Source organism: Trachemys scripta, chromosome 11 (assembly GCF_013100865.1).
Source record: "Trachemys scripta elegans isolate TJP31775 chromosome 11, CAS_Tse_1.0, whole genome shotgun sequence".
NCBI lineage: Eukaryota > Metazoa > Chordata > Testudines > Emydidae > Trachemys > Trachemys scripta.
Genome location: NC_048308.1, coordinates 28546077 through 28572364, shown reverse-complemented (window position 1 = coordinate 28572364; position 26288 = coordinate 28546077). Strand labels below are relative to the sequence as shown.

The 26288-nt window shown below is 41.9% G+C and overlaps 1 protein-coding gene across 2 annotated transcripts in view; it reads right to left on the bottom strand.

Moving 5' to 3' along the window:
• The window catches only part of GPD2 (glycerol-3-phosphate dehydrogenase 2), a 121376-nt gene that overhangs the window by 71733 nt on the left and 23355 nt on the right, over positions 1–26288 (bottom strand). For both annotated transcript variants that reach the window (XM_034785650.1, XM_034785651.1), the window contains 2 exons: positions 21557–21666; positions 8075–8246 (listed from right to left, as the gene is read on the bottom strand). In XM_034785650.1, coding sequence (XP_034641541.1) covers positions 8075–8246; positions 21557–21658 — 274 coding nt within the window. In that variant the 5' untranslated portion in view covers positions 21659–21666. The remainder of the gene's footprint in view (positions 1–8074; positions 8247–21556; positions 21667–26288) is intronic.

The window sequence follows — 26288 nt, the reverse complement described above, 5'->3', positions numbered from 1 at the left end:
GTCTGCTTGGCAATCCATAACCTTTAAGAACCTCCATGGTTTCATTCTGACATGCCGCGTTCTCCTTTCGGTCCCTCTTCTCGTTGTCCCACCACTCCTTCAATTCCTGTTTCTCAGTGGCGGACTGCATCATAACATCACGCAGGAAGTCCTCCTTAGTTCTTCTTGGCCACTTTCTAATTCTGCGCAGCTGTTCAGCTGCCAATAATAAAGAGGGAGGCTGGGCTCCCAAGGTCATCTCTGTGAAGTTTAAACGCAACATTTTACAGAAGCACTATTGTTTGCAACACAGACAACGCTGTTTCAGTGCGTTAAAACACAGCCAGTACTCATACACCTGTCACTAACTGGCTGACCCCAGGCAAGCACACATGAGCCACAAGACCCCAAAAATAGTGAATAACTGCAGGCGCAGGGTAAATAAAGTCTTCCCGGACCCTGCTGTACACTGGGCATATGGCGCTTGGGGAGAGCCAGCACTGTAGGAGGGCCTGATAATCATTCCTGTCCCCACACTTACCACAGGACATGATCATTATGGAAGATATCTCGCTGCTGACAGTGAGCAGGGAATCAAGGGGGAGAGGGGGTTTTCTCCAAGACTGGGACTTCTGCCCTGGCCCCTATGTGGCTCGTCTGCGTGCAGCAATGGTCCACCCCCCCAAGTGACGACACAGTGGTGCAGGAAAGTTACCGTTAATGGGGCAAGAAACAAAGCAGCTCTGCCGAAGAACCCACAGCAGCGGATTGCCCAGTATCTCCATGAGAGCTTCCTGGAGATCTGAGGGAAATTCCCGTTAAGTGAGGGAGTCAATCAGCAGCCTGTTCAGCCGCTCAGACTAGGCATGTGGTGGGAGACAAGCCCACTTTCTGCAATTCTCCTGCCCCCAACAACTCGCTTCAGCGACTCCCAAAATCAAATCCAGTTACCAGGGGCCTCCTCTCCAATGTGCGCTTCGCCAACATCCGACAGCTGTGACTGGCTAGCCTCCTCCGGGGTAGAAAACAGCTCCTGGCTGCATGCATCTCAGACCTCCGAGTCATCTTTGTAGAACCATCAGCTCGTGGGCGTAGCACAGGAGCGGCGATTTGCCTCCCCTGCCTTGTGGTAGGTGTTCCGCAGCTCCTTCACTTTGACCCTGCACTGCAATGTGTCCTGGTCATGGCCCTTTTCTGTCATGCATTTTGAAATCTGTCCGTATGTATCATAATTCCTATGGCTGGAGCGCAGCTGGGACTGGACAGCCTCCTCTCCCCAAATGCTGATGGGGTCCAGCAGGTTGGCACTGCTCCAAGCAGGGGATCGCCTGGTGCGTGGGGCAGGCATGGCCACTTGAAAAGATGTGCTGAGACCACTGCATGCATCACTGAGCAAACAGGAAGGGGACTTTCAAAATTCCAAAGGAATTTATGGGGTGGGGATGATAGTTGGTCACCTAAGGGCAGGGCAGTAGAGTTCAAACTGATGACCAGAGAGGTTGTGACTGGCTAGCCTCCTCCAGAGTAGAAAACAGCTCCTGGCTGCATGCATCTCTGACCTCCGAGAGGTGCCTGAAGAGGAGCCGGGAAGTGGACTTGGGGAGAGGAAGGAAAAGGAACACAGAGTACCCACAGTCAACGATTTCTAGTACCCACTTGTCTGTTGTGATTGCCCCTCAATTGTGAGCAAAAAGGGTGAGGCAGCCATCAAAGTTTGGAGGAAGGGGCTGTGGTGGATGGCATCAAAGGGGGTACACAATTCTTGATCATCCCATCAAAAAATATCCCTGGATAGAGAATGGGATTCAGTAGCTTCATTGTGGTAATATAGGGATATTTAGGGTTTTGTACCTTCTGGAGACTGTGCAGTACTTTGAATGAGTGCTGGTGGTAGAACAGTTGGGCAGGAGGTCTCGGTTTATACACCTGTTTTTGGTGTTCTCTTTTTGGGGCCAGGGACTCAATGTTCGAGTCCTTCGACTAGTGTAACAAGATGACTGAGTCTCTAAACAAATTACTCACTGAAAGGCAAGTCCTCTGCAGTGTTTTGAACCTCTCGGGGGAATCCCAAGGAATGCAGCCAAGACTCACGCACCTCTGGGTATACCTATGGCTATCCATCTAGCCAGTGTCAGCTGTATTCACTGCAACGTGAAGTGATGTTTTAGCCATCAGTTTGCCTTCCTCAATGAGGGCCTAGAATTGGGCTCTGTCCTTTTGAAGTAGTTTAAATTACATATTGCAGACTTGTAGAAAACACCTCTCTCCCCATAAGGTCAAGTCATTTAGAACCTTTATCTGCCAGTGTAGCCTGCACCACCAAGGAGTTGGGTTGGCAGCAGCAATCCCTTGAGATCAAGGATGATCTCTTTCACAGATTTTTTTTTTTTTTTTTTTAAAGGGTCCTTTGGTGACCGAGGAGTCCGATCCTTGAGCCGCGGGCTCATTGGCAGACATTGCAGGTCGTGTTGGAAGTCAGGGCTGGGCCATGATTGCTGTGTGACAGTTGCCCTTCCATTCTTTTTTGGCATTTTTCTGCAACCAGGACAAGAAGATTTTCCTCAAATGTGGACATTCCTTCTCTGACAAGTCTTCGCCTGTTATCCCTATCCTGGGCTGCTGTCTCCCAGTATGTGGTGTCAATGCTACATCTCTTGAGGATGTCTTTAGAGAGTTTCTTTTGGCCTCGCTGTTTTTCTCCTTTGGTGAGTTGGGCGTACAGCAGTTGTTTTGGTAAGCATTCATCAGGCATGCGCACACAGTGCCCACTACACCTCAACTTGTGCTGGATAATCAGGACCTCAACACTGAAGAGGTTGGCCTCTGTGAGGAAACTGACATTAGTGCAGCAATCCTCCTACTTTACGTTGAGGATCTTCCTAAGAAAGTGCTGGTGCTGGCATTCCAGGTTTTTCAGATGTTTTCTATAGGTCACTCAAGTCTCAGTCATAGAGGAGTGGAGTGTTGGGACTACCACTGCTTTATAAGCCTTATAAAGTCCAGTGTGTATTCTGATTGTGATTATTGAACACCTGCCAAGACTGGCACAGCGGATTCTGTGCTGAATCTCTATGTCTATGTCTGTCCTCTGTGAGAGATGGCTGCCAAAATAAGCTATTCTATTTTCCAGTTCTTCTCTGACAATATAGATCTTCCTTGCTGGGTTTGATGATTGACTGGGAGCTGGTTGGTGAACTTTTGTTTTGCCAATGTTCAGAGTTAGCCCTAGGCTTTTGTAAGCTTCAGAGAATAAATTAAGGTCTGTTTGTAAATTGCTCTGTGAGTGTGCAACTACAGCACAATCATCTACGTACTGTAGTTCTGTAATTGTTGCCGATATTACTTTAGTTCTGGCACGGAAATGAGAAAGGTTGAAGAGGTTGCCATCAGTCCGATATTGGATGGCAATGCCCTGTGGTAGATTGTTTTGGGTGAACATTTTCATAGCTGCTAAGAAAATAGAGAAAAGGGTGGGTGCCCGTACACAACCTTGTTTTACACCAGTTCAAATGACAAAGGGCTCAGAGGTAGAGCCACTGCACAGGATGGAGGAAATCAACCATGAGACTCTGTAGAAAATTATGTCAGAGTTTGGCTGCCCAAGCAAATTTATCACAGAGCCTCATGGTTGACAGAGTTGAAGGCTTTGGTCACAGTCATAAAGGCCATATACAGCTCCTGGTGTTGTTCTTGACATTTTTCCTGGATCTGCCCGGCTGAGAAAATCATGTTGGTTGTACCTCATGACTGTCTGAAGCCACACTGGGACTCTGGAAGTACTTCCTCTACGGGGAGCTGGGAACAGGATGCATGAAAAGAAACTCCACTCCTTTGGCTGGTACAAAATAGCACCTCTCTGCCCTTTTGGGATGGGGGTGCAAGAAGCCAGCGTGTGCCAGACTACCTCGCTGGGTCCATGATGGCCTCGTTTATTGGGAAGGCCACCCTACTAGGACCAGATGGTTATAGAAGGTCAAATAAATGATTTTGGGTATCCTCTAGTAAAACCTGAAGGTTATTCGCCACTCTCTACAACAGCTCCTGATAGCACGTGTGGTCATCAGAGGGGAAAGTGAAGACAGGACACTTGCCTCACCTGATGAGGAAGATGAAACACCTGTCAGTACCTGAGGATCCGTTTCAATCATCTCTTCCTCATACTCCGACTAAGCTGGCAGGTGTTCGATGGGAGAGGTACCGTGGGACGCGTGAACTGATCCAGACATATACTGTACAATCACATGGGCTCCAATATGAAGGGTCAGCCAGTTGATGCGGACCCCATGGCAATGGGTACCACCTATCTTTTGGATAGTCATAAATTGGTGGAGGACGAACCCCAGATCTTCTCACGTCTATGTCCAAACTCACTTCCCTGCATGGGAGCAAGTGATTGTCTGGAGCCTCTGACAGCTCCTGTTCAACTAGTGGAGCTATCTGTACTGATGGGTGAAAACTCCTGCCTAAGGTCTGAGGCAAGGATCATTCCCATCTCCTCTGTGTCATTTTCTCCTCTGGTGTCAATGGGTCTCAGAAGAGTCTGACCCAAAAGAAGAGGATATGGAAGGGTGAAGATATCTTCTGGTGAAGTGAAAGTTTTGGTTCATCCAGGAGTGTAGGATGTTCTGTAGTCAGAACTGAAGAATCTAGCACATCCAGGGTCATCATAGATGACAGGTCTCTTCTGGAAGGGGTCAGTACCATCAAAAAGTCTACTGGAAAGCTCTTAGATGATGTCGGTAGGTGCCAATCCTTCAACTTACAAATCAAAGCTGACATCAGTACCAGCGGATCCATTCTCCTTCACATCTCACCCTCAATAATCAGAGGATCTAAGCAAGCCTAAATCTTTAGGACCTGTGCACAAGGACTCACCCACCTTGGACAGAGTCAAGGAGGGAGCTCTTTTCTTGGAGCAGACCTGAAAGGAGGTGCTCTATTCTTATGCCTATGAGAGTGCCTCTTACTTTCATGAGAGATCCTGGATGATATCTCCCTCCTTGGGCTTAGCAGCTCTGGTTTCCACCCCTGAGCTAATTCTTAGAGGGGTGCTGCTCCTCAGTTGGGGGCGATCCATAAGAGGGATCTCCCTGGCCTGGATCAGACTGAGGTCTCATAGCCTTCTCTAGAAGTTGTTTTCTCAGTTGGTGCTCTCATGCCTTGCGGGTTCAAGAGGGAAACAAGCAGCAAATGCTGCACATTTAGCAGAGATATGCACTTCTCCCAGACAGTAGAAGCAGTGTTGGTGCTCATCACTCATGGAGTAGGAGATGCAGTTCTTAAACCCGGGGACTCTGGGCAGTCTTTATCTACAGGAAGAGACTCCAAGACAGGAGAAAACTGTTATACAAACTCTACTGAGATTAAAAACTAACTATACAAAAATACTAAAAACTATTTACAATTTACAGGTGCATTAAAAAGCAGAGGAAATCTGGACACAAGAGAATTCCAACTCAGGCTGTGAGACGGTAAGAAGGAACTGGAGAGATGTTGGTCCGCACCTCCCCTTCTACCTTCAGTTTGGAGCATGAGAAAAGTAACTGTGCAAGCACAGCTCAACAGGCACTACTTGCTAGAAATCTCCAAACTCAGGCATATGGTGCCCATGCATGCTCATGTGTGGAATACACATAGGGACCAGCACTCAGAGAAGAGCTAAGCTGAAAAAGGCAATGGTTTACAGCCTTAAAAATTTACAACCTAACCACAAGATGCACAAAAACAGCTCAGTGCCAAAAATTTTCTGAGAAATACAACCAAGAGAAGGGATACAGATTATAACTCAGCTAAGCCTACATGGAATTAAATGGGGCCAAAAAATTACTTCTCTAGCCTGAGGACTTCTTCTCCCTGCCAAATACCAAAGCCAAACAAAGAAGAAGCTGGACCTTCTTAAAAAATGGCCACAAGAATAATTTATTATAGAAAATGTTAAGCCATCTTAGAAGTCCCTACTACATTCCCATATAATGAATGGGAGTGGGGCTTTGTAAATATTCTTGGGCAGCTGTTCTAATTTTATAGAGCAGCATGAAAGGCAGCACTAAGTCTGAACTGTATGAGAGATGGAGAACACAGTCAAGAGAAACAAGAAGTAGAGAGAGCAAGAGAAAATGAAAAATAGATAGTGTGGATAGTAATGCAGAACTTTGCAAGTGAGGTGAAGCTTCCTATTAATGTGGGTTAAGGCTCTGATCTTGTCCACTTTGAATTCAATGGAAAATACTCCCATTGATTTCAATGGTACAGGGATCAGGACTTGTAAGAGGAATCTATGGCTGAGACTGGAGAAGAGGATGAAGTAATCAAGATGGGAAGTCATGAGAGCAGGGAACATTGTTGCTTTTGTTTTGTAGAGCCACAAGCTGATCTTCTCTTTCAGGAAAGTGACTTTTCATTGGTATGTTCACAGGTTCTGTTGCTTGAACATGCATAAAGTTACCTTACAAGGGTGAAAAAAATCAAGACAGGATGGAAAGCAAGGGACATGTTTTGGAAATAAAGAAAAAAGCACCAGGATCTAGTGAAGGCCTGGATGTCAAAGGAGAAAAACACCAAAGACTCAAATTTGAGTGATGGGAAGCATGCTGTGGCCAAACCCAGGTACAGTTGAGCCCTGTAAATTACCTCTTGGGCCATCTGTTTAACCAAATAACTACGCAGCAAAGTCCTCAAAACAGGTTATTCCAGGAATGCTCAGCCTGTATTAGAGCGGAGCATGGCCATTATTCTGTAATTAACTGTGTTCTCAAATATATTTGAGTGTATATTAGTGTTCAAAGGTTAGTGAATGACGGACAGAAACAGCCAAAGTGCAGCCAGATGCTTGTCTACATATACATAAAACGTGAAGGAAGTTCAATAGAAAGACTGCAGTTAATAAAAGACTTAAGTTCATGCATCTCTTACGCAACAGAGTTGTGATTAGTACATTTAATAGATCAGCTAACTTATGTATTAGTTTTCAATCATTTTTGCTGTATAAAATCTGAATAAAAAGTCAAGATTTTCCTTTTTAAAAACATAGCAAACACAGCTGAATCCTAAATGAAGCAATCAATTAAAATCCAAGGTCCAAATTCACCCCAAGTAAGCAGACTTGGCTCCATTCACTTCAGAAGTGTTGGTCTTGTTTAAACAGAGCTAAATTTTGCCCCAATATTTTAACAAGAAATAATAATTTTGAGAGACCATTAATCTAGTACACCTCTACCCCAATATAACATGACCCGATACAACACGAATTCAGATATAACGCGGTAATGCAGCGCTCCGGTGGGGGGGGGGGGGGGGGAGAGCTGTGCACTCTGGCGTATCAAAGCAAGTTCGATATAACACTGTTTCACCTATAACGCGGTAAGATTTTTTTTGCTCCCAAAGATAGCATTATTTTGGGGTAGAGGTGTATTAAAATATGTCCATTCACCTTAATTTCGAAACAAAAAAATAAAACTTTTCATAAAGAAAGAGCAGAACATCAGAGACTTACCATGTGGATCTTCAAGCAGAATCCTATTGGTAGGTTTTAATGAAAAATCCAGACGGACTAATCTAAATCTGTGCTAAGAGTAAAATCTATTTAACATGTGCCAAACATGTGAAAATGGTTACCAGCCATTTTTACATGACACCCCTACAGAAAACAGGGGAGTGACACCATATTTGATTGGTCATGTAGAAATCATGCCCAGCCCTCTTCTTTCCTAATGAAGTTGGCTGCAGACTGCCATATGGCTTTTCCTTCTCTCTTTCCTGTAAATTGCCCTCCTGCACAAACCTCGATGACTCACATTTTAAATTAAAGATAAACCCAATTAACAAATTCTTCCAGCCTCTATTTCCATATAGCTGTAGCTGTACCAACGAAATACGACTCTTAGTTTCCTTCAAGTTCACACTAGACATTGGGATCCAAAGATAGTTATATAATCAAGTCTTTGGAGGGCAGTGGAGAAGACAGCAGGTTCCCCATTTTAAACCAGCTTTATTTTTGAATTATCCAGTTTCATTAGTTTATATTAAATTGCATGCAAGCACTTTTATAGTAGGTGATTTTTTCTACCTGTAATATGCTCATACTTTCATGCCTCACCTCTTGTAACAGCGTCTAACGCACAGCCGCATCCTGTTGCTCCTCCTCCTATAACAAGCACATCAAATTCGCTTGTGTTTTGTAGAGCCAGGAACTGATCTTCTCTTGTAGGAAAGTGATTTTTCATTGGTATGTTCACAGGTTCTGCTGCTTGAACATACATAAAGTTATCCTACAGGGACAAAAAAAAAAAATCAAGACAGTATTTGTGTCTATTCCTCAGTGGCATGCAAGGACATTTTTAGTCAGACATGCAGTTGTACGCAAAATGGCATCCTTCACAGAGCACGACCTTGCACATATGGAGCATAGGAGGTCAGGCTGTGCAGAGGGTGCTATTTTTGCATGTTCAAGGGCCAAAGAGAATCATCCTGCAGGCACAACCCAGCCTGGAGCACATAAGGCATGCCTTGTATACACTGATGGCACATCACTGATATTCCTTATAGAATAGGTATAGTTTAGTGGAAACTAATCAGAAAAAGGTGTCTTTTTTCAGTCACTTTTAAATCTAATAGAAAATATTTTAGCAAATGCAAAAGGAAACAAACAGCATTAAAAGAGTTAAGGGTTAGTTTGCAGGAGTAGTCAAGGTGAGTTAAATGTATAGTTATTGAGGGATTAATAAAACAAGATACAGTATCAAATACCAGAAGGGAGTATTGAAGAATTTATAATGAAGATGTATCCTGAATAGGATTAGAACTCTGTACTTTTAGCATATAAAATACAAACTTAATCTACTAGGCTATAGAGTCATTGCAGAGCATCCAGCACCCATTGGAGGAATTATTTTGCACCAGAGGGTAGTCATATTATTTCTGTTGCTTCCATGGAACATTAAAATATTAATGCATTATTTGTATTGTGGTACTGATCAAAGGCCCCAGTATGCTGGGCGATGTACAAACAGATAGGAAGACAATCCATCCATATCCCAAAGAAAAAAGTTTAATTAAAAAAAAAAACTGACTGTAAAGGTTATAAAAGCTAATGTTTTCTCATTTTTATTATTGAAAATCAGCTACGTACAGCCCCTTTTTTTCAAACCTTAACCTACTTTGCTTTTATTTCTCAAATCATACAATGTGCTAACTTTTTAGTGGTACAGTATAACAGTATTCATAGACCATTTCTGGTTTTCTTTTAATGGATTCCAGAATAATAATTTTCTCTAAAACAATCATTGTCTGATTTCTATAGTGACCCATCTCTCAGCTTGATGACCCTAGTGAAAGAGAATGACAAACTTTCTAAGTCAATTAACCTAAATGGGCAGGAGGCTTTGGTTTTTTGTTTATTTGGGGTTTTGTTTTGTTTTAAATTTAAAAATTTACCATTTCCTAAAGACTTTACTTGGAGGTAAGAGGTTTGGTTAATATCAGTTTAAACAGATGTCTGAAAGCCCTTGTAATTACGGGTATCCTAAAATCCTACTATTGGTTGTGCACTTCACAAATCTATATTATGAGTACCATCATTATGGCTTGTAATCCACCTCTGCTATGTAGTATAGCAATTACTTTATGTACAATGGGCTGTAGCCAGGTATCATAATTATTCCAAAGTTAATTAAGATGCAAGGCCACAAAAGAAATCGTGCTTGCTCTCTCATACTGCTGTCTGCTCCAGCCCTGTCTTTCTTCCCTCTCACATTCTTATTCACCATCAACCTTCAATGTTGCACACAATTGGATAGTGGGTCACTCTCCAAACTATTGTTTTCAAGCTCTGAAGGGGCTGACAATCTTTTTCGTAATAGAATAATCACTTGTGGTGTAGGAAATGGATTTTGAGGACAAAATACCAAATCAAAGCATGTGCAAATAATTGGTATGTCTGGGTGCTTGAAGGCAAGGAGGATAGTTTTGTGGGTAAGGTTCTGGAGTGTGAGTTAGAACACCTGTTTTCTATTCCCAGCTCTGGCACAGACCTCAAATGGTCTTGGGCAAGTCATTTAAGTCAACATTCAGAAGTATCCACTAATCTTGGCTGTCTCCATTTTTGGGTGTCCAAACTGACAACTGATTTTCAGAGGTGCTGATATCTGCAGCTCCCGCTGATCTGAAACACAATTTTGCAAGCCCAACACCCCAGGAAATAAGATTATTTCAAGCTGAGTACCCAAAATTAGTGGTCACTTTTAGAAATGTGGGCCTCTGTAGTATCTCTATTTCTTCACCTGTAAAATGGGGGTAATACTTCCTTATCTCACACAGACATTGCAAGGCTCAATTCATACACATTTGTAAAATACTTCTACATTAAGAGTGAGATTTTGTGCAAAGCCTCTAAGCCAGTGATTCTCAACCGGGGGTACGCAGAGTCTTCCAGTGGGTACATCAACTCATCTCGATATTGGCCTAGTTTTACAACAGGCTACATAAAAAGCACTAGCGAAGTCAGTACAAACTAAGATTTCATACAGACAATGACTTGTTTATACTGCTCTATATACTATACACTGAAATGTAAGTACAATATTTATATTCCAATTGATTTATTTTATAATTATATGGTAAAAATGAGAAAGCAATTTTTCAGTAACAGTGTGCTGTGACACTTTTGTATTTTTAAATCTGATTTTGTAAGCTAGTAGTTTTTAAGTGAGGTGAAACTTGGGGGTACGCAAGACAAATCAGACTCCTGAAAGGGGTACAGTAGTGTGGAAATGTTGAAAGCCACTGGCTGCACCACTTAGACCAGAGCACACAGCCCAAAGGGAGGAGGGCTAAATTAGTTTTAAGCCATCTTTGTACCCTCTCGAATCCGATCCTAGGCTGCTCCAGGAGCTGAAAAGCCCCCAGTCCAACTAAGTTACTGCAGCCTCCTTTGGTTGCCCTATAGGCTGCAGGGCTGCCTGGAATTTCTGTAGCGCTGCATGATGTGGCTCTACCCAACATGCCCCTCCCACATTGAGTATTGCAATGACAGTCCTCTGGAAGTAATCTTACAGCTGCCTACCACAGTGCCTGTGCCAGGAAAATCCTCCCTTGCCACAACCAGGCTTTTAAGGCCCCCTTTATGCCACTCCAGCCCTCCCACCTAGTGCAAAGGGAGCAGGAAAGGGATGCAGATTTCAGCCTAAGTGTTGTGTTATATTATATTTTGCAATCTGAAAGCTGTTCAGTTTCCAATATTTGAATTGCTATATTTTTTGCACTCTGAATAAAAGATAGTAGAAATAAATAGGAAAGTAATATGCAGAATAGTTTATATAAGTGAGGTGACAACACTTATTTCTTCAGCAAGTGAAGTGTCAGAACTTCGAAACTGTAACTTTGGTGACTCAGTGCTGGAGTAGCTTCCAAAAAGTCACTCCTCCCTATCGGCTGAACATGCTCAGCCTGATACTTCATTAAAGTTCTATTTATATAAATGATCATCCTAAGTAAACAGCTAGCTAAACACATGCACAATTCAGCAGCAAAGACATTCAGTCTACCAAAGCTGAATCTGAAAGAATAACATTATATTTCTACATCACCAGAGGATGCACATGTCACTTAAAGATACAGGGTTCCATCCTCATTCAAGGTAAGAGCCCTTTGCACTACCAGTTTAAAACTGCCATATGCTTTTCCCAGTGATGTAAAGCCAATTTAGTCAACACTATGCCACCTCCTCCGCCCTTCTACACACTCTCGGCTCTCTCAGCCAGGCCACAGTGCTGTGTGCTCTGGCTATCATGGGCTGGAAGAATTGTCCCTAGAGGCAGTTTGAGCCGTCATAAGTTAGAGCAGTCCTATGGGGACAGGTTTGGCCCCAATAAGCCCCAGATCTGGGAGAGAAAGACTTGTAAGCACCTGTTTCCCTATCCCCTGGTTCAGCTCATCTTTAGCACCACGGAGGTTCAAGTACATAATCCCTCCTTCAATATACTTACAAACTAAATTAGAAATGTACAAATGAAAGGAGTATAAAAGTAATGTCATTTTGTTCAGTTAAGATATTGCTTTTTGGTTTCAGAGGGCTTGTAAGAAGGTCGGACTCACCCCTGCAGGGCCTCCTGCTGGTTGTCCAGGGAATTAGCTCTCCAGCCTCTGGAGCGCCCTCTGCAGGCCGGTGATCCACCTGTCTTCTTCTGGGCTCCCGTGTCCCTCCCAAGACCCCGGTGCCCCTTGCTCTGGGTGCTGCCCCCTGGTAGTACCCACACGCTATGTCTCCCCTCCCAGGAGAACCCCCACCCACTATCCCCACCTTGCCTCAGCACTAGGCCACTGCCAGTCACCAACTACCCCCCGCTCCCTGGGACAGACTGCAGTATAGGCCACTCATCACTGGCAAGCAGGGTTTGGAGCTGCTGCCCCGGCCTAGCCCTGGGCTGCCCTCTGCAACCCCCAGTATCCCTTGGCCTTCCACTAGGCCGCAGCCTGGGGCTTTCCAGGCTGGAGCTCCCCAGCCCTGCTCTACTCAGGTACGCTATCCCTAGCTTGCTGCAGCCAGGCCCTTCTCTCTCTGCACTCCGAGAGAGACTGCTGAGCTTCTGGCTGCCCTGGCCTTTATAGGGTCAGCTGAGTCTGTTTGGGGCGTGGCCCCAACTGCAGCCACTTCCCCCAATCAGCTCAGCCTAAAAGCTGCTTTCTCCAGCCACAGCCCGCTCTGGACCGAAGCGGGGTTACCCCCCACCCCCACCCGCTACAGGGCTTTATACAATTTTAATTAATTTTTAACATTGTAAAACACCATGACTTTGATTTTGTAATAAGTTTATGTTTATGTGGCGGCAAATAAATAATTAAGAGGCTCCCTATCTTCTTTCTCAATCTGCTGAAGAACACGTAGGTCACAAAACTGCCTATGGTAATATCTACACTTCACTCAGAAGTGTGACTGCAGCAGAAGTAGACCTACCAAAGCTCTCTCTGATTTTGCTAGCTCGAGCAACAATAGCAATGAAGCCGAGGCAGCATGGGCCGTACAGGCCCACTCCGGATTCCAAGTATGTACTCAAGCAGTCACCCACATTGCCGCAGCTTCACTGCAATTGTAACTTGAGCTAGATAGATCAAAAGTCAGCCACGCCTCTGACTGCAGCGTAGACATATCTTATAAGTTTTTGCAGGGTGTAAAGGCCAAGGACAAAAGAACTGATTAATACAAATGGGTGCGGCTAGTACTGATATTGATTAAAGTGAACCAGGAGGAAATTTAGGCTGATCATCATAAGAGTTTCCTAACAGATTATGGAATATTGTTCCAAGAGAAATGGTTGAAGCCTACAGATATTTAGCATTTGATTGGGCAATGTACTGAAGTATATGCATACAGTAGGGAACAACCCTGCAATGGAGTGTAGTCTAGTAGATCTAATTGGTCTTCAGCCTCTAACAGCTCAGCACACGTTACTTGAGTTTAGGTTAAGTTACAAAATACTATCTTCTACCACCATTGCAGAGCAGCTGCTTTTCCCTATTACGCTGCTTTTCCCTATTACGCTGCTTTTCCACGCCTTCCCACTTGCAGAGATGCTTTGTATCTGCCTTTCCACAATGCCCTATAATCTATATAGTTATAAGTGACAATTGCATGACAATTTCACCATGTAGACCACGCCTATGACCTCCACACATGACGGCACATCTTTTTTAAATGCACTGAATTACACAAATTGCTCAATTTTAGAAAATAGCTTCATTGTCTCCTGCTCTATTGCCTGTGAATTATAGCTGTTAGAGACATCTTTCATCCCTAATTCTGATGAGCAGGGTTCCCTGAGGTAAGCAGCCAAATGGTGCAGTTTTCTGAAGTGGCCAATCAGCTCTGTAGTAATAGAAATGACTCAGAGCAAGGCCTCCCTATAAAACTTTTAAAGAAAAATAAATAAATAAAAAGGCACATGACAAATATTTTCATGATCTGAAGGACAGTTAAAATACAATGATATTTTAAATAGGTTAAGCTTTACGCATGTCAACCTTCGGTGTCCCTTTAACAAATAGTTTATTGTTTGCCTTATAGTTCTCTGCAACACATCCCTGTGGGTGCAAGACTAAATAATGGTTTACACGACATCCCCAAGGTGAACTACTGACTAGACGGAAGCCCGATCTACAGCCTTCCATGGTTTATGAACCTTGGATAGTTCCACTCAAAATGATTAGATCACTTTCTCCCCATGTTTAAACCCTTATTAGACTTGCAAATTTTTTTTAAATGTTCTACACAGTTGTCACTACTGGTGCAACAGAAAACAAGATCTAATAATTAGTGTCTACTGCTGAAAGAAGTGCGTATTTAAAGACCACAGGCAATTAACAATCAGGTTGTCCTGTAATCATGTACAGTATTAATTTGAGCATAGTGTGTAGGGTTTCATGCAAATTACTTAATACATAAGAGAATGAAAGAGGTTGCTGCTGTATTATGCGAGTCAATCAATGGAGTAGTTAGATTAAAGTAAAATTGCTTCATCTTCTATTTATTATAATTAAGGAGGTACTAACCATATTTGTATACCTCCTCTAAGTCAAGTAAAAATTAATAAGCCTTTTTCACGACCTAATTTCGAGAAATTATAATGGCCCACTCAACCTAAAGTATTTCCCCTGCTTTTACATTACAAACTGCTTTTAGCTAACCACTTGCTACACACGTCAAACACAAATCAGACTTTAAATAAAAGCAATGTGAATTGTAACTGTGCAAACAAATTTTCACCAGGTTTGATTTTTTTAATATGACATTTTCTTTAAAACCAAATCTATCCTTGGGGGAGCAGGAAGGGGACAAATTCCTGGCCTCTGGTTCAGTTTCTGATACAATGCTATTCCCCGGTACCTTTAATGAACCAGTAGGATTCACTGAAGCTTCCTGTTTTAATACACAAAGTAGAGCTGGGTGTGCAGAATATCTCACTTAGACGTGTGTCATTGAAATTTTAGCAGCAAGCTCCACTTCGCTCTAGCTAAAGTCTACTACCCCCTGAATTTTATTGTATTTAGGGTCCAGTTTTGTAGCTATCCTCCACTCTAGACAAAGTTATCTTCTGATCTGTAATTCTGACTTGAAGCCTCAATTCAACAAGGCACTTAAGCATATGCTTATCTTTTAATGGGACTACTCACATGCTTAAAGTTAAGCACTTAAGTGATATGCTGAAATGGGGCCACAGAATGATAGATGAACCAAATTGTATGGATAGTTGAAGGAGTCAGAAATGTGTCCATTTCTAGCTATCCACTACTATTTATGTTCATGTCTCTACAGTACATGAAAGTTTGTTTTATTTTTTTTTAATTCAAAAATTCCCCCTCATTAAATTAGTTCTGTACAAGAGACAAGGTAAAAACCTTTAACAGGTTTTTCCAAGATTATCACCCTCCCTTCAGCAAAAAAGTTGTGTCAATTTCAACATGTTTAGCTGGACATAATATTGCCAGAAAAACAAGACTCAGCACTCAAAGAGGGACAGTCAGTGTGTACAGCTGAATATTTTCACAGCTATACCCAGGTAAAAGAACAGATCCTTTGGTATAGAGTCCTAAACAGATATTAGTGTACATACAGCATGGTGCCTGGTGCACTTGAAATTGATAGTGATTTATCTTGCTTTCAATTAAATGGGAGACCAAAGGAAAGCTGCATACAGGGATTCCATCTGCAATAATGTGATTCGTTTGGCAACAAACAAGTGTGTTTACCAAAATAAGCGATTGCAGTTTATATCTACAATTTCTCAGGGAAGCATTCCTTGAATGGTTTTGATTATAGTCTTTGGGAGAACAAATTTAGTTTGGCAGCCTGAATTAAATCTTGAAGTTCTAAACTGATCTAGTAATCGTAAAGTAAACATTTCTGATAATAATTTGTCCTGTATTATCTCTAGGTAGGTTTACATCAAACTCATGGCCATCATTTGGTAAGAGTAAGATTTAAAACAAATAAATAAATAAATCAGTTTCCTTTTCAAAGCAAAATATTCATCCTATTAGCCGCATCCAGATTCACATACCCTTATAGTGTAATGGTCATTGTTTATTACACATCAACCTCTGTGCCAGCTCGACAGAGGATGCAAGTCTCTTACAATTCATACATACAGGGCCTTGCTCTTTAGCTCAAGCTGTAGAAACTCATGCTTTTAGCTCTGGGGTCCCTGGTGCAACCCCAGTGTGTTGGCCAAAATGGCAGACATCCCAATAGCAGAAAGAACTGCTTTAAAGGAAGGAAATGTTACCATGAAGGCATGAGAAAAAAAGAGTGAGCCAGCCACAAGGAAGGAAAATCTAGGCCAATATAAAGCTTTCAATACAGGCCACATGATAATCTGTGGTTCCATTTGTGATGGTCAACAACATAGTTGCAAGGTTAGCTGCACCTCTACCTCCATTCTGATCTCTGAGTACACCCCCCCACCACCACCCCTCAGGTGTCAGGCTTCATGCATCTCCCTCTCCTAGGGTGGAATTCTGCAATTCTCCAACTCTCAGACTGGGCCCTAGGCTACAGAATCTAGAATATCACCTGTGCATAACCAGTGGGTGCAACTGAGTTCAATACCAGCAGTTCTTCCCTTTAGGAGTCTATGCCCAGTGGTGAATACAGTGACCAGAAGTGTTCTGAAAACAAAGTACTGTTTCATTCTAATAGCAGGGAACAACATAAGATGGGGACAAAAGGATTTTTAAAAAACAGTCTACATGCATGTCTATCTTACCTATAGGCTCCCCATCCACTGACAGTATCCCAGGCAGGCCTAGCTAGTTGATTTATATTGATTAATTTTTAACTATAAGCTGAAAATGGAACCCCCTTAAGAAGGCAACATGCAGAATAAGAAAATGTGTCATTTATCAAGACCATTTTGAAACAAAGATTGTGCACATATTTGAACTGATATACTGCACATCATTTTTATTCAACAGAATTAAAGGTAGAGAAATTTGACTCTGTTTTTATCCAGCCCAAGTTCTTTGTCCTTCTCAGTTCCTGGGCTTTTGGCCCTGCTTCTCCAAACAAGTTTGGTAGGCTCAGGGCTGGCTCTAGGCACCAGCCTGGCAAGCAGGTGCTTGGGGCAGCCGCTCCGGAGAGGGGCGGCACGTCCAGCTATTCAGCAGCAATTCAGCGGACGGTCCCTCACTCCCGCTCGGAGCGAACGACCTCCCGCCAAATTGCCGCTGCAGATCGCAAACGTGATCGCAGCTTTTTATTTTATTTTTTTGGCTGCTTGGGGCGGCCAAAACCCTGGAGCCAGCCCTGGGTAGGTTGCATAGGAGGTTGAGCCAGTATCCTCTGAGCCAGTGGCTCTTCCACTGTTCTGTAACAACCTGTAAGTATTTACTTGGTGTGCCTTATCTTGAGCCAGTGTCCTCCCTCTTGTTCCTCACAGCCTGCTAGTAAACTAAATCAATATATTCATACAGGAAATATCCTAGCGACCATTATTCAGAAATTACTACAAAGCAGCTCCAAGTCCATGAGTTAAGCCAGGTGATTAATTTGTCTTTTGCTGCACAAATCAATGTATATACAGTGATGGTTTGAAAAAGAAGAAAACAACTTGCAGCAGCTTTTGGTGAAATTTTCCCAGGGCCACAAGTATTCCGTGATACTATAGCCACAGAATTTACTCCTAATACCATTCTTAACTGGGTAATTGTGCTCCAGAATTTGAAGGGGGAGGGTTAAGTTATTTTTCCTATTGCCCATGCTTGTGAAGAAAACCTTGAAAACATGACCGCCACATAAACCACTGAAGAATTTTCTTCCTGAGTTTATAGGCAGTCTGTAAACATAGTTGAGCTGTGTTAACTGCCTCATTCATGTTGACTCTGAAACCTAATTATGCCAATTTAAGTGCCAAAATAAACTATCATTGCTGATCATTTTAGCAGAAACAGGCAGCTAATGTGCTCATTCAAGAATTCAAAACTTCCTCCCACGACTTGTCAAATTCCAAAAGCCCCAAATCTCCCCAACCCAGCTGCCAAAGCCTCTACCTTCCACCTGACAATTTCTATGGTGCAGTTGTGTGATATCAATACAAAAATCTGAAACACTTGGAATGTGGGAAACAATGTAAAATGAATTAAATTTTGTATCAAAATTAACAAGAGCTTCTGTACTGATTGTGTCATTTCTTTTCATATTAAAGACTTCAATTTGTTCGTGTTCAACTTGATGCTGGCTGCCGCATACATTTTAGTTTGCCACACCAGAGTGCCACAGAATCCAGAGACCTTGCCACAGCATGGAGGTACAACTTGCCACAGAGTAAATTAGGTCATGCTTAAGGGGACAAGGGGAAATCCATATGCATATTAATTTAGGTTTTCTGTCTGATTGTCTGATAAATTCCATTTTTGAAAAAGCCACAGACTGACTACAATGTGTAGCCAATTAGTGTGCGTCTTGGGGCATCATCTTTTCCTGGCTCTTGTAGATGGGAAGATCCTTTGCCCTAGCATATATTTGATTGGCAGGCATTATTAAAGAGAGGACAGTTGTGCTGTGGGATATGCTCACAGCTTAGATATGTCAACACTGTAAATGAACTGTTCTCCATTGTGTCAATCCCTCCAGTTATGTCCCACCTGCTGCCCTCCATTGGGTGTTTAAGGCAGTAATTTTTAAGGACATCACAGAGCCAATGTGCAAGTTACTACAACACAGAAGCATGAGAAATTGTATGTTGTTCACTTGCCAGACTCCTTGCTTATATATATGCTAGAAGTTTTCAGAGAAGTTTTTTAGGGTGATCCCACAGTTTGCAGTAGCTTCAGAGATCAGGTCACAAGCCAGTGTTTCATTAGGCCATTAGGGTCACCTTTCTCAACGAAAAGTTTTACATCCATCCCAGGAAATACATTTCCATATGATTTCTAGTATTGATGGAGAAGGGAGCAATTCCCTGAATTTTGGAACATCAATTTCATAAAAATCCATGTGTGTAATTAATCTGTTACAATTAGAGCTGAGTGAATAATGGATTTTTTGGTCTGGTTTTTCCTTCCAAAATGGAATGTGTATGTGTGTGTATATATATATATATATATATATATATATATATATATATCGTACAATTTAAATAGAAACCAAATTTTCTTTTAAACTCAGGAAAATTGTTTTGAATCCCCAGTAGACTCAGAATGAAATACTTTTGGTTTTTCTAGTCAATTTGACTGTTTTCTATCATTTGTGTTCTGTTTGTCATTGTCAAAACTTGAAAACAACATGTTTCAAAATGAAGAATTAAAATATATCAGCTGGGGGTGGGGGGGAATCCATTTTCTTTCCCAGTGAAATTTCTCTGCCAAAAAAAATTTGCCTGGCTCTGGTTACAATCCTGATACGTATTAGCATCCTATGTATTTGGTTTATTATTTGAAATTCTAAGCTTAAAAATGTTACAGTATACTAATTCAAGCAGACTCCTGATAAAGACACCAACTATTCCTCTACCTCAATATAACGCTGTCCTCGGGAGCCAAAAAATCTTACTGCGTTATAGGTGAAACCGCATTATATCGAACTTGCTTTGATCCACCGGAGTGCACAGCCCCGCCCGCCCCCGGAGCGCTGCTGTACCGCGTTCTATCCGAATTCGTGTTATATCGGGTCACGTTATATGGGGTAGCGGTGTAGTATAAGACAGAGGCAGCAACTGAATTGAACATAAGATCCAAATGTACTATTTTACAATACACTTTCTGTTATACTATATCTGAAGTTATAAGGATCCAGGACTATCCTTTTTCCAACTTTACTCATGTCATGGGGCATAATCTCTTTTTCCTGCACCCATGCTACTATTCCTTCATGTACATATACAAGGAAAAGTCTCTGGATTATTATTGACAAAGCATTCCTGGAACTAAATGAAAGCTCGTCTACAACCATTGTTGCTCCATTAAAACCAAAACCAGATCTTATTTTAAATCATTCAAATCAAGCAAATTTAAAATTAACATACAGTAAAAGATGAGATGTTAGTTGTCCATGGCAAGCTGTTACATTGCAAGCAGGTTAAAGACAGCTGGCTACACATATATTGTGATAAACAATATACCAATTTAGCACTTGCTAAATGAATTGGATATAATCCAAAAGGATTTCTAGGGATCAGGCTCTATTTTCAAGCCCAGACTGGAACAAGTGGGATCAGAGCGCTGCACACTCTACCTACTCAGACTGAGCAGAGTTAACAGAAAGTTGGTGACTGGCAAAGATTCTGAAAAGGGGAGCTTCCAGCCTGGCAACCAACACTAAGGACCACCCCACCAGGCAAATTTCTACATGCACAGTTGCCTAGGCCAGGCCTGAATATTTATAAATCCACAGCACTGCACAAAGCCAGTTACTGTATACAATTATCTGCATAGAAGGCAGAGTGGGGGAGTGGACTGTGCCAATTGTGCTTAGTCACCACCCGCTCTGCTGAAGACCAGTTCAAACACCCCATAACCCCTTTGTTCACACATGCACTCCCATATTGGCTTCACTCCTGAGCCTCCCTGGGGAATGGAGGGAAGAGGCCCATAGCTCTGCTCCTTCTTTTGGGAAAGGAGAAAATGAAACCATTTACTACAATACTGGGAATCAATCCACAAAGTGAAACCAGCAACCTATTTTTTTTTTTTTTAAATGTGTCTGTTTTGTCCAAAAGTACACTTACGGACAGCCTTTCCCATTCTAGGATTTTGTTTTGTCGACATTTTAATTAACAGGGGAAAAAAGTCTGTTTTGCCTCTTGGATTTTGATAATGACCAAAGTTTTCAAAGATGGGTGCCTACATTTAGGCACCTAACCATGGAAGTCAACAAAAATCTTTTTATTAAGTTCACTGGGAATTGGACCAGGTCCCCAAAGTAAGTGATCTGATTTTCAGAGGTGTTAGCAGCCACAGCTCCCATTCTGAAGTCAGAGAGAACTGGGAATATTCAGCACCCATGGAAATCAAACCACTTAATTGCTTACCTGATTGCTTACCCGTTGCCATCTCAGGGCTCATCTACACCACTGGGATAATGCGCTGTACAGGGGTGTCATTTCTAAAGTGCACTAATGAGTTACACATTAATTGGTCCATGTAGTTCCTGCTGGTTCATTTTAACACAGTGCTGTTTTAAACAGTACTATATTAGAGCGCACTAGGGAACCTTTAGTGTGCACCAGGGATCATGTAGACAAGCCCGAGTTTGAAAATATTGGCCATACTCTATTCTGTTACCCATATTGGTGAAGAAAAACCTACCCCACCTAACTCAATAGGCGATGAGGAAGTTTTCAAAAGCATTTTTATGGGAGGTTTAAAACATCAATGTTAAAACAATTACAAGAATAATGTCCATGTTTTCTTACTATTCAAAGATCTACAGCAATGAAACATCATTAATGCAGTACTTTAAATTAGTTCCAACCAAATCAAGCTCAGAGGCCCTTGGCATTCATATCCAAACAAAGCTATTCATATAAACCTAACATACGCTTTAGCAGATTTTAAGTTTCATATTTTAACAGAAATCGTAATTAATACTTACGTGTTTGTTTCTATACTGAGAAAACTGAGAGAGGCCAAAAACTGTTGCTATGGCACCTCCTCCAATGAGAACAGTTCCTTTTACTACCTTACGAAATGCCATTTTTTACTCTATAAAAAAGAAAAGAGTAAAATTAATATGTTTCACCCATGTTAGAATTCAGACTGTCTAGAATAAAGCCCTCATTTCAACTAGAATTGGTGCTGAGAGTATAAAGTTTGGGGGTAACAATATATTCAATATAATTATTTTGGTTGCAATATTATCAGTACAGAAAGTCAGCAAGACGATGGGAGCAAAAATCTTTGGGAATTGTGTGTATTAGAGGAAAATAAGTGTATAGAAATATTTCAGTGTACTTACTAATTTACACACCTAGTGCCTATCTCAACTGCAGGAAGTGCTTATGAGCAGGAGCAGCTGCTTTTGCCGTAGCATCCTAAGCACAACTAAAACTTCCCACCACTAATGATTGACAGGTGAACTCCAGCCCAGAACTAGCCACTGAGTACTCTTTGCAAACAAATTAGCCGTTTTTTTTTTCTTTTTTGCAAAGACCACCACTAGCTATCCTTTTTCATTGTCCAGCTCCTTTTACAACCCCATTTTCCCAACAGGACTGCACTCTAATCTGCCACCCGGCGCACAAATGAGGGCATGGAGGCAGAGCCGGGGACCTAGCGAATCTCCTCTGCCTTAGGATACCACAAATTCATGTCTCTCCAGACTCTCCGGCAGAGAAAGAGGGAGGAGAGGGGACCTGGAGATGGGGAAGGTGGCTTCCTCCTGGGACTCCAGCCCCTGGAACGCTCTTGGACCCAGCTCCCCGCTTTCCAGAACCCCATGCTGCCATCTCCTCACACTGCCTCTTCCACTTCTATGCTCACTCCGGAAAGAGATACGGCAGCTCAATGAGGACATAGAAGGTAACCTTCTTAAGAAAATTCTGAGTGCACCTCCTGTTTGCCACCCAAGAATTATAGGCCACTACTCCTCTTGTGCAACAGACAATGAATGCTTGTTATATCTAGCAATGCTGCAGAGAGGGGTCACTGATGGTCAACAAACAACCAGGTGCTGCAGAGAGGAGAGGTAGTGATATAGGCAACTGACAAGACCCAGTAGCTGAAAAAGAAGTGAAGAAGGGTAGATTTGAATGCAGGACTCCACCTCCTAACTGTTGAGGCAGAAGACTAGGACTATGGGCTGGTCCACACTAAGCCCCCAGTTCGAACTAAGATACACAACTTCAGCTACGTGAATAACGTAGCTGAAGTCGAAGTATCTTAGTTCGAACTTAAAAGGTACTTACCGCGGGTCCACACGTGGCAAGAGGCTCCCCCATCGACTCCGTGTACTCCTCTCGCGGAGCAGGAGTACCGGCGTCAATGGCAAGCACTTCCGGGATCGATCTCAGAAGATCGATTGCTTGCCGCCGAACCAGCGGCGAAGTATAGACGTACCCTCAGTGTCAGACATTCTTAGAGAACAGTGTTTGAATGCAGGACTGTCTCTAAATCCTAAGTAGGTGTAGCCTAAACCATTTTTCCTCAGGACAGGCAGAGCTTCAGTCACATAAGAAAAAACCTGGACTGAGTGAGAATGGAGCAGTAACTAGAAGTCAGTCAAAGTTGTTTGGATAGGAAAGTGGTTTTTGTCCATGACCTACATTAATGGAACTGACTCCATAGTGAGATTTGGAATAGTAAAAGTTTAAAGCAGTGTAAGAAGTCACAATTTTCTGCCCTTTTAGGAAACTCAGCAGGGTATAGTGAATGACAGGATATTATAATCTAGCAAGTCTTTTCCTTCTCTGACTACTATAGATATTATGATCTCAATGTCTGTTCTCTTAAACTGAGTATATATTATTGCTTTTGATAATGACAACTTTCTTGTCAAGCACCTGCAGAAATAATCCTGAGTGACAACAGAGGAGTGTGATTTGTATAATCCTGTAAATATGATTAGAATAGACATATAAAAATATACTGTACATCTCCATATACATGATTATTTATTTCCTTTCTAGCCATCTGCTAGACGAAGGTTCTTCAGTCTCTCCAACAGTATTGGAGAAGGACACCGTACAGATGTTTTAAAGACATGTTGAATAAGGTCACTCTGTTCCAAATCACCATGCCTCCTAATTCAAATAGATCGATGTGATATATTAAACTGAGAACTAACGGTCAGAAAGCCATTTTTAAACAAGCGTTGGTCTTAGTGTGTGTTCTAATGATAATGAACATCATCTAGATATATATTGTAAACAAGAATAACATTCTCTCAACAGTATAAAGAAACATGGAAAGAAAAACTGCAAATCTAAGATTAGAAGCAAAAAAGTTAAATGATTTGCCTGTTCCCTCCAAGGTGGGCCTATATGGATGGGACTCTCAGCAGTTCAGAAGAAAAGTCACCAACAAGGCTGGGTTTCATATCTTGTGTTTGGGCTCCTCTGCAGTGCACATATTTGTAGATGTTTGATTTTATTATAAAGGTTGAGTCCCTGTAAAAGCACTTACTGAAAATCAGGCTTCTTTAAGGTGTCTCAAGTTAGGCACCTGAAAACTGAGACACCCAAAAATCATTAGATGCTTTAAAAAATATCTTGGTCCAAATTATTTACTGACTGCATGTCAAATCAGTTGCAGTCTGCTTCCCTGACCCCACCTCAACAATAGCATGATGCATTTCATTCTGCATTTAGGATGAAACAATACAGAAACCGTTTTGGTAAAGTCACACAGACACTTCTTTCTACCTAGAAAATCAGAGGGAAAGGCTATGCAGTAGACAGCCGCAGGATCATTTAACCCTTTCAAGAGCATTTCTGGAAAAATAACCCTTAAGAGCACTGCTCAGAACTTCGGTCCCAATAATCTGGGAGTCCATTTTGTTCACTGCTGTCACAAAGTCTGTGATATCTTAGTCCAATTCTGGACACATGCCTATAGGTTATGTTTTCCCAGCAGAGTTATCTCAAGAGAGTATCTGTACTCAAATTACATCAAGATAGCCTAGTTTGAGTAAGAGGGGTCATGCTGTGAAGTAACAGTCAAGCTGCTTCATCCACACTGTGTGGCATTCAAACTTCTGGAGCATATCCCATGGTTCTTTGCAATGCACTAAGCTGAACTACTCTATGAATTATTTCCCAATGAACTGTGGGAAAACTTGTCCGTCCTTTCTGGGTACATGCTAAGAAGTGTGGGAAGGCATTGGAGCAGTAGCAGCACTCAAGCAGAGCTAGCCTGCATCCACACTGCAGAAAAGTCACGTTAGCAACTGACAAGCTGTGCTAACTTGAACTCTAGCCTGTACCCCTTGATAGGCCAAGCAACTTGAGTTAAAAGCACCACCACACTCAAAGGTTTGTGTGTGGATAGAACTCAAGTTACAAAAAATTCTCAAGATATAATCTGAGTTAACTTTGCAGTGAAGATAAACTCAGATTCCATAAGAGTAGTACACATCAATGGTAGCATACATCCATGCCGAGGCATCAAGTCTATATGACATACATCCACTAGTAATAGTCTAATTCATAACATTGTGTCAGTGTGAGAAAGGCAAGAGGATAAGTAACTAGATCCATCTATGCACTGAAAGAATGAAAGAAAAAGGCAAGCAGAATACTCTTGGATGACTGAGCAGATCCTGCCAATAAGGTTTATGAATGAGTTTTGCAACATACTTGTGGCACAGACAAGGTGAAAAGTAAATAAGTGAGTTCATCTGTGTCCAAACACATGCCAAGGCATGCCCCCTGACTTGACAGATTAAGATTTTCCTGAACCACAGCCTAGAAATAAATGACTTCTCTCATAGGTATGTACAGACAAGCAGCAGATTTGCTTTTAAAAACTTCTATCAGTGATGTTGCCAACCTTGTTAGTGCAATTAGTCTATCACTTGTTCTTTCAACAAATTCACAGGTACTCACTCAATGTGGCCATGTAAAGAGCAGCTCATCTTTCGGTTTCACCACAATGCAGGAGAGGAGGCACAGAAAACAGTAAAAGAAACATCTTAGAGGAAAAGTAAGTTGTTTTGTTAACTGGAAAGGAGAGTAGGGTGCAGAGGTGTTGCACTAATGCTCAGAGGCTATGGAGATAGCTGCAATGGGCGAATCTAGATAGATAATATAGACACCACAAAAAGCTGCTGAAATCTTGAAGCCAGTAACCTCTAAAAGGTTCTGCCATACATTCAAATCACCTCAGTTTCTCCAATCTTAACTACCCAATTAAACAAAATAAGTCCTTGAAATCCTTACTTGTGTATCTACTTTACTGGATTTGCTATTGGTAAACCTAATATCTTATTTTCATAGTGGTTTCAAAATGTAACTGCTGCAGAGAAGTGCAGGAATTTGGGAATGTTTTATGATGGAAAGGAAGAGAAACAAACATAAGTAAAACATTCAATACTCAAAAAGAATTAAGATGCCCAACTAGAAAAATTATATTGTCATCCTCAGCATATCTTTTGTTTTTAGGGAATCACAAAAGAAAATGGAGAATTCAACTTCAGTGAATGTATAACCCTTATCAAAGTACTTCATGTACCACTACTCCTACTGTAAAGTTTCTTCAATAGCCAGAATAATAATTAAGCATTCCGTTTGTAATTAGTAGTCCCATGTTAATCTGGAAACAGTTTCACACATTTTATGCAGCAGGAGTGAAATCATTTCAGAAAACATAATGAATCTCTAACTTATAAA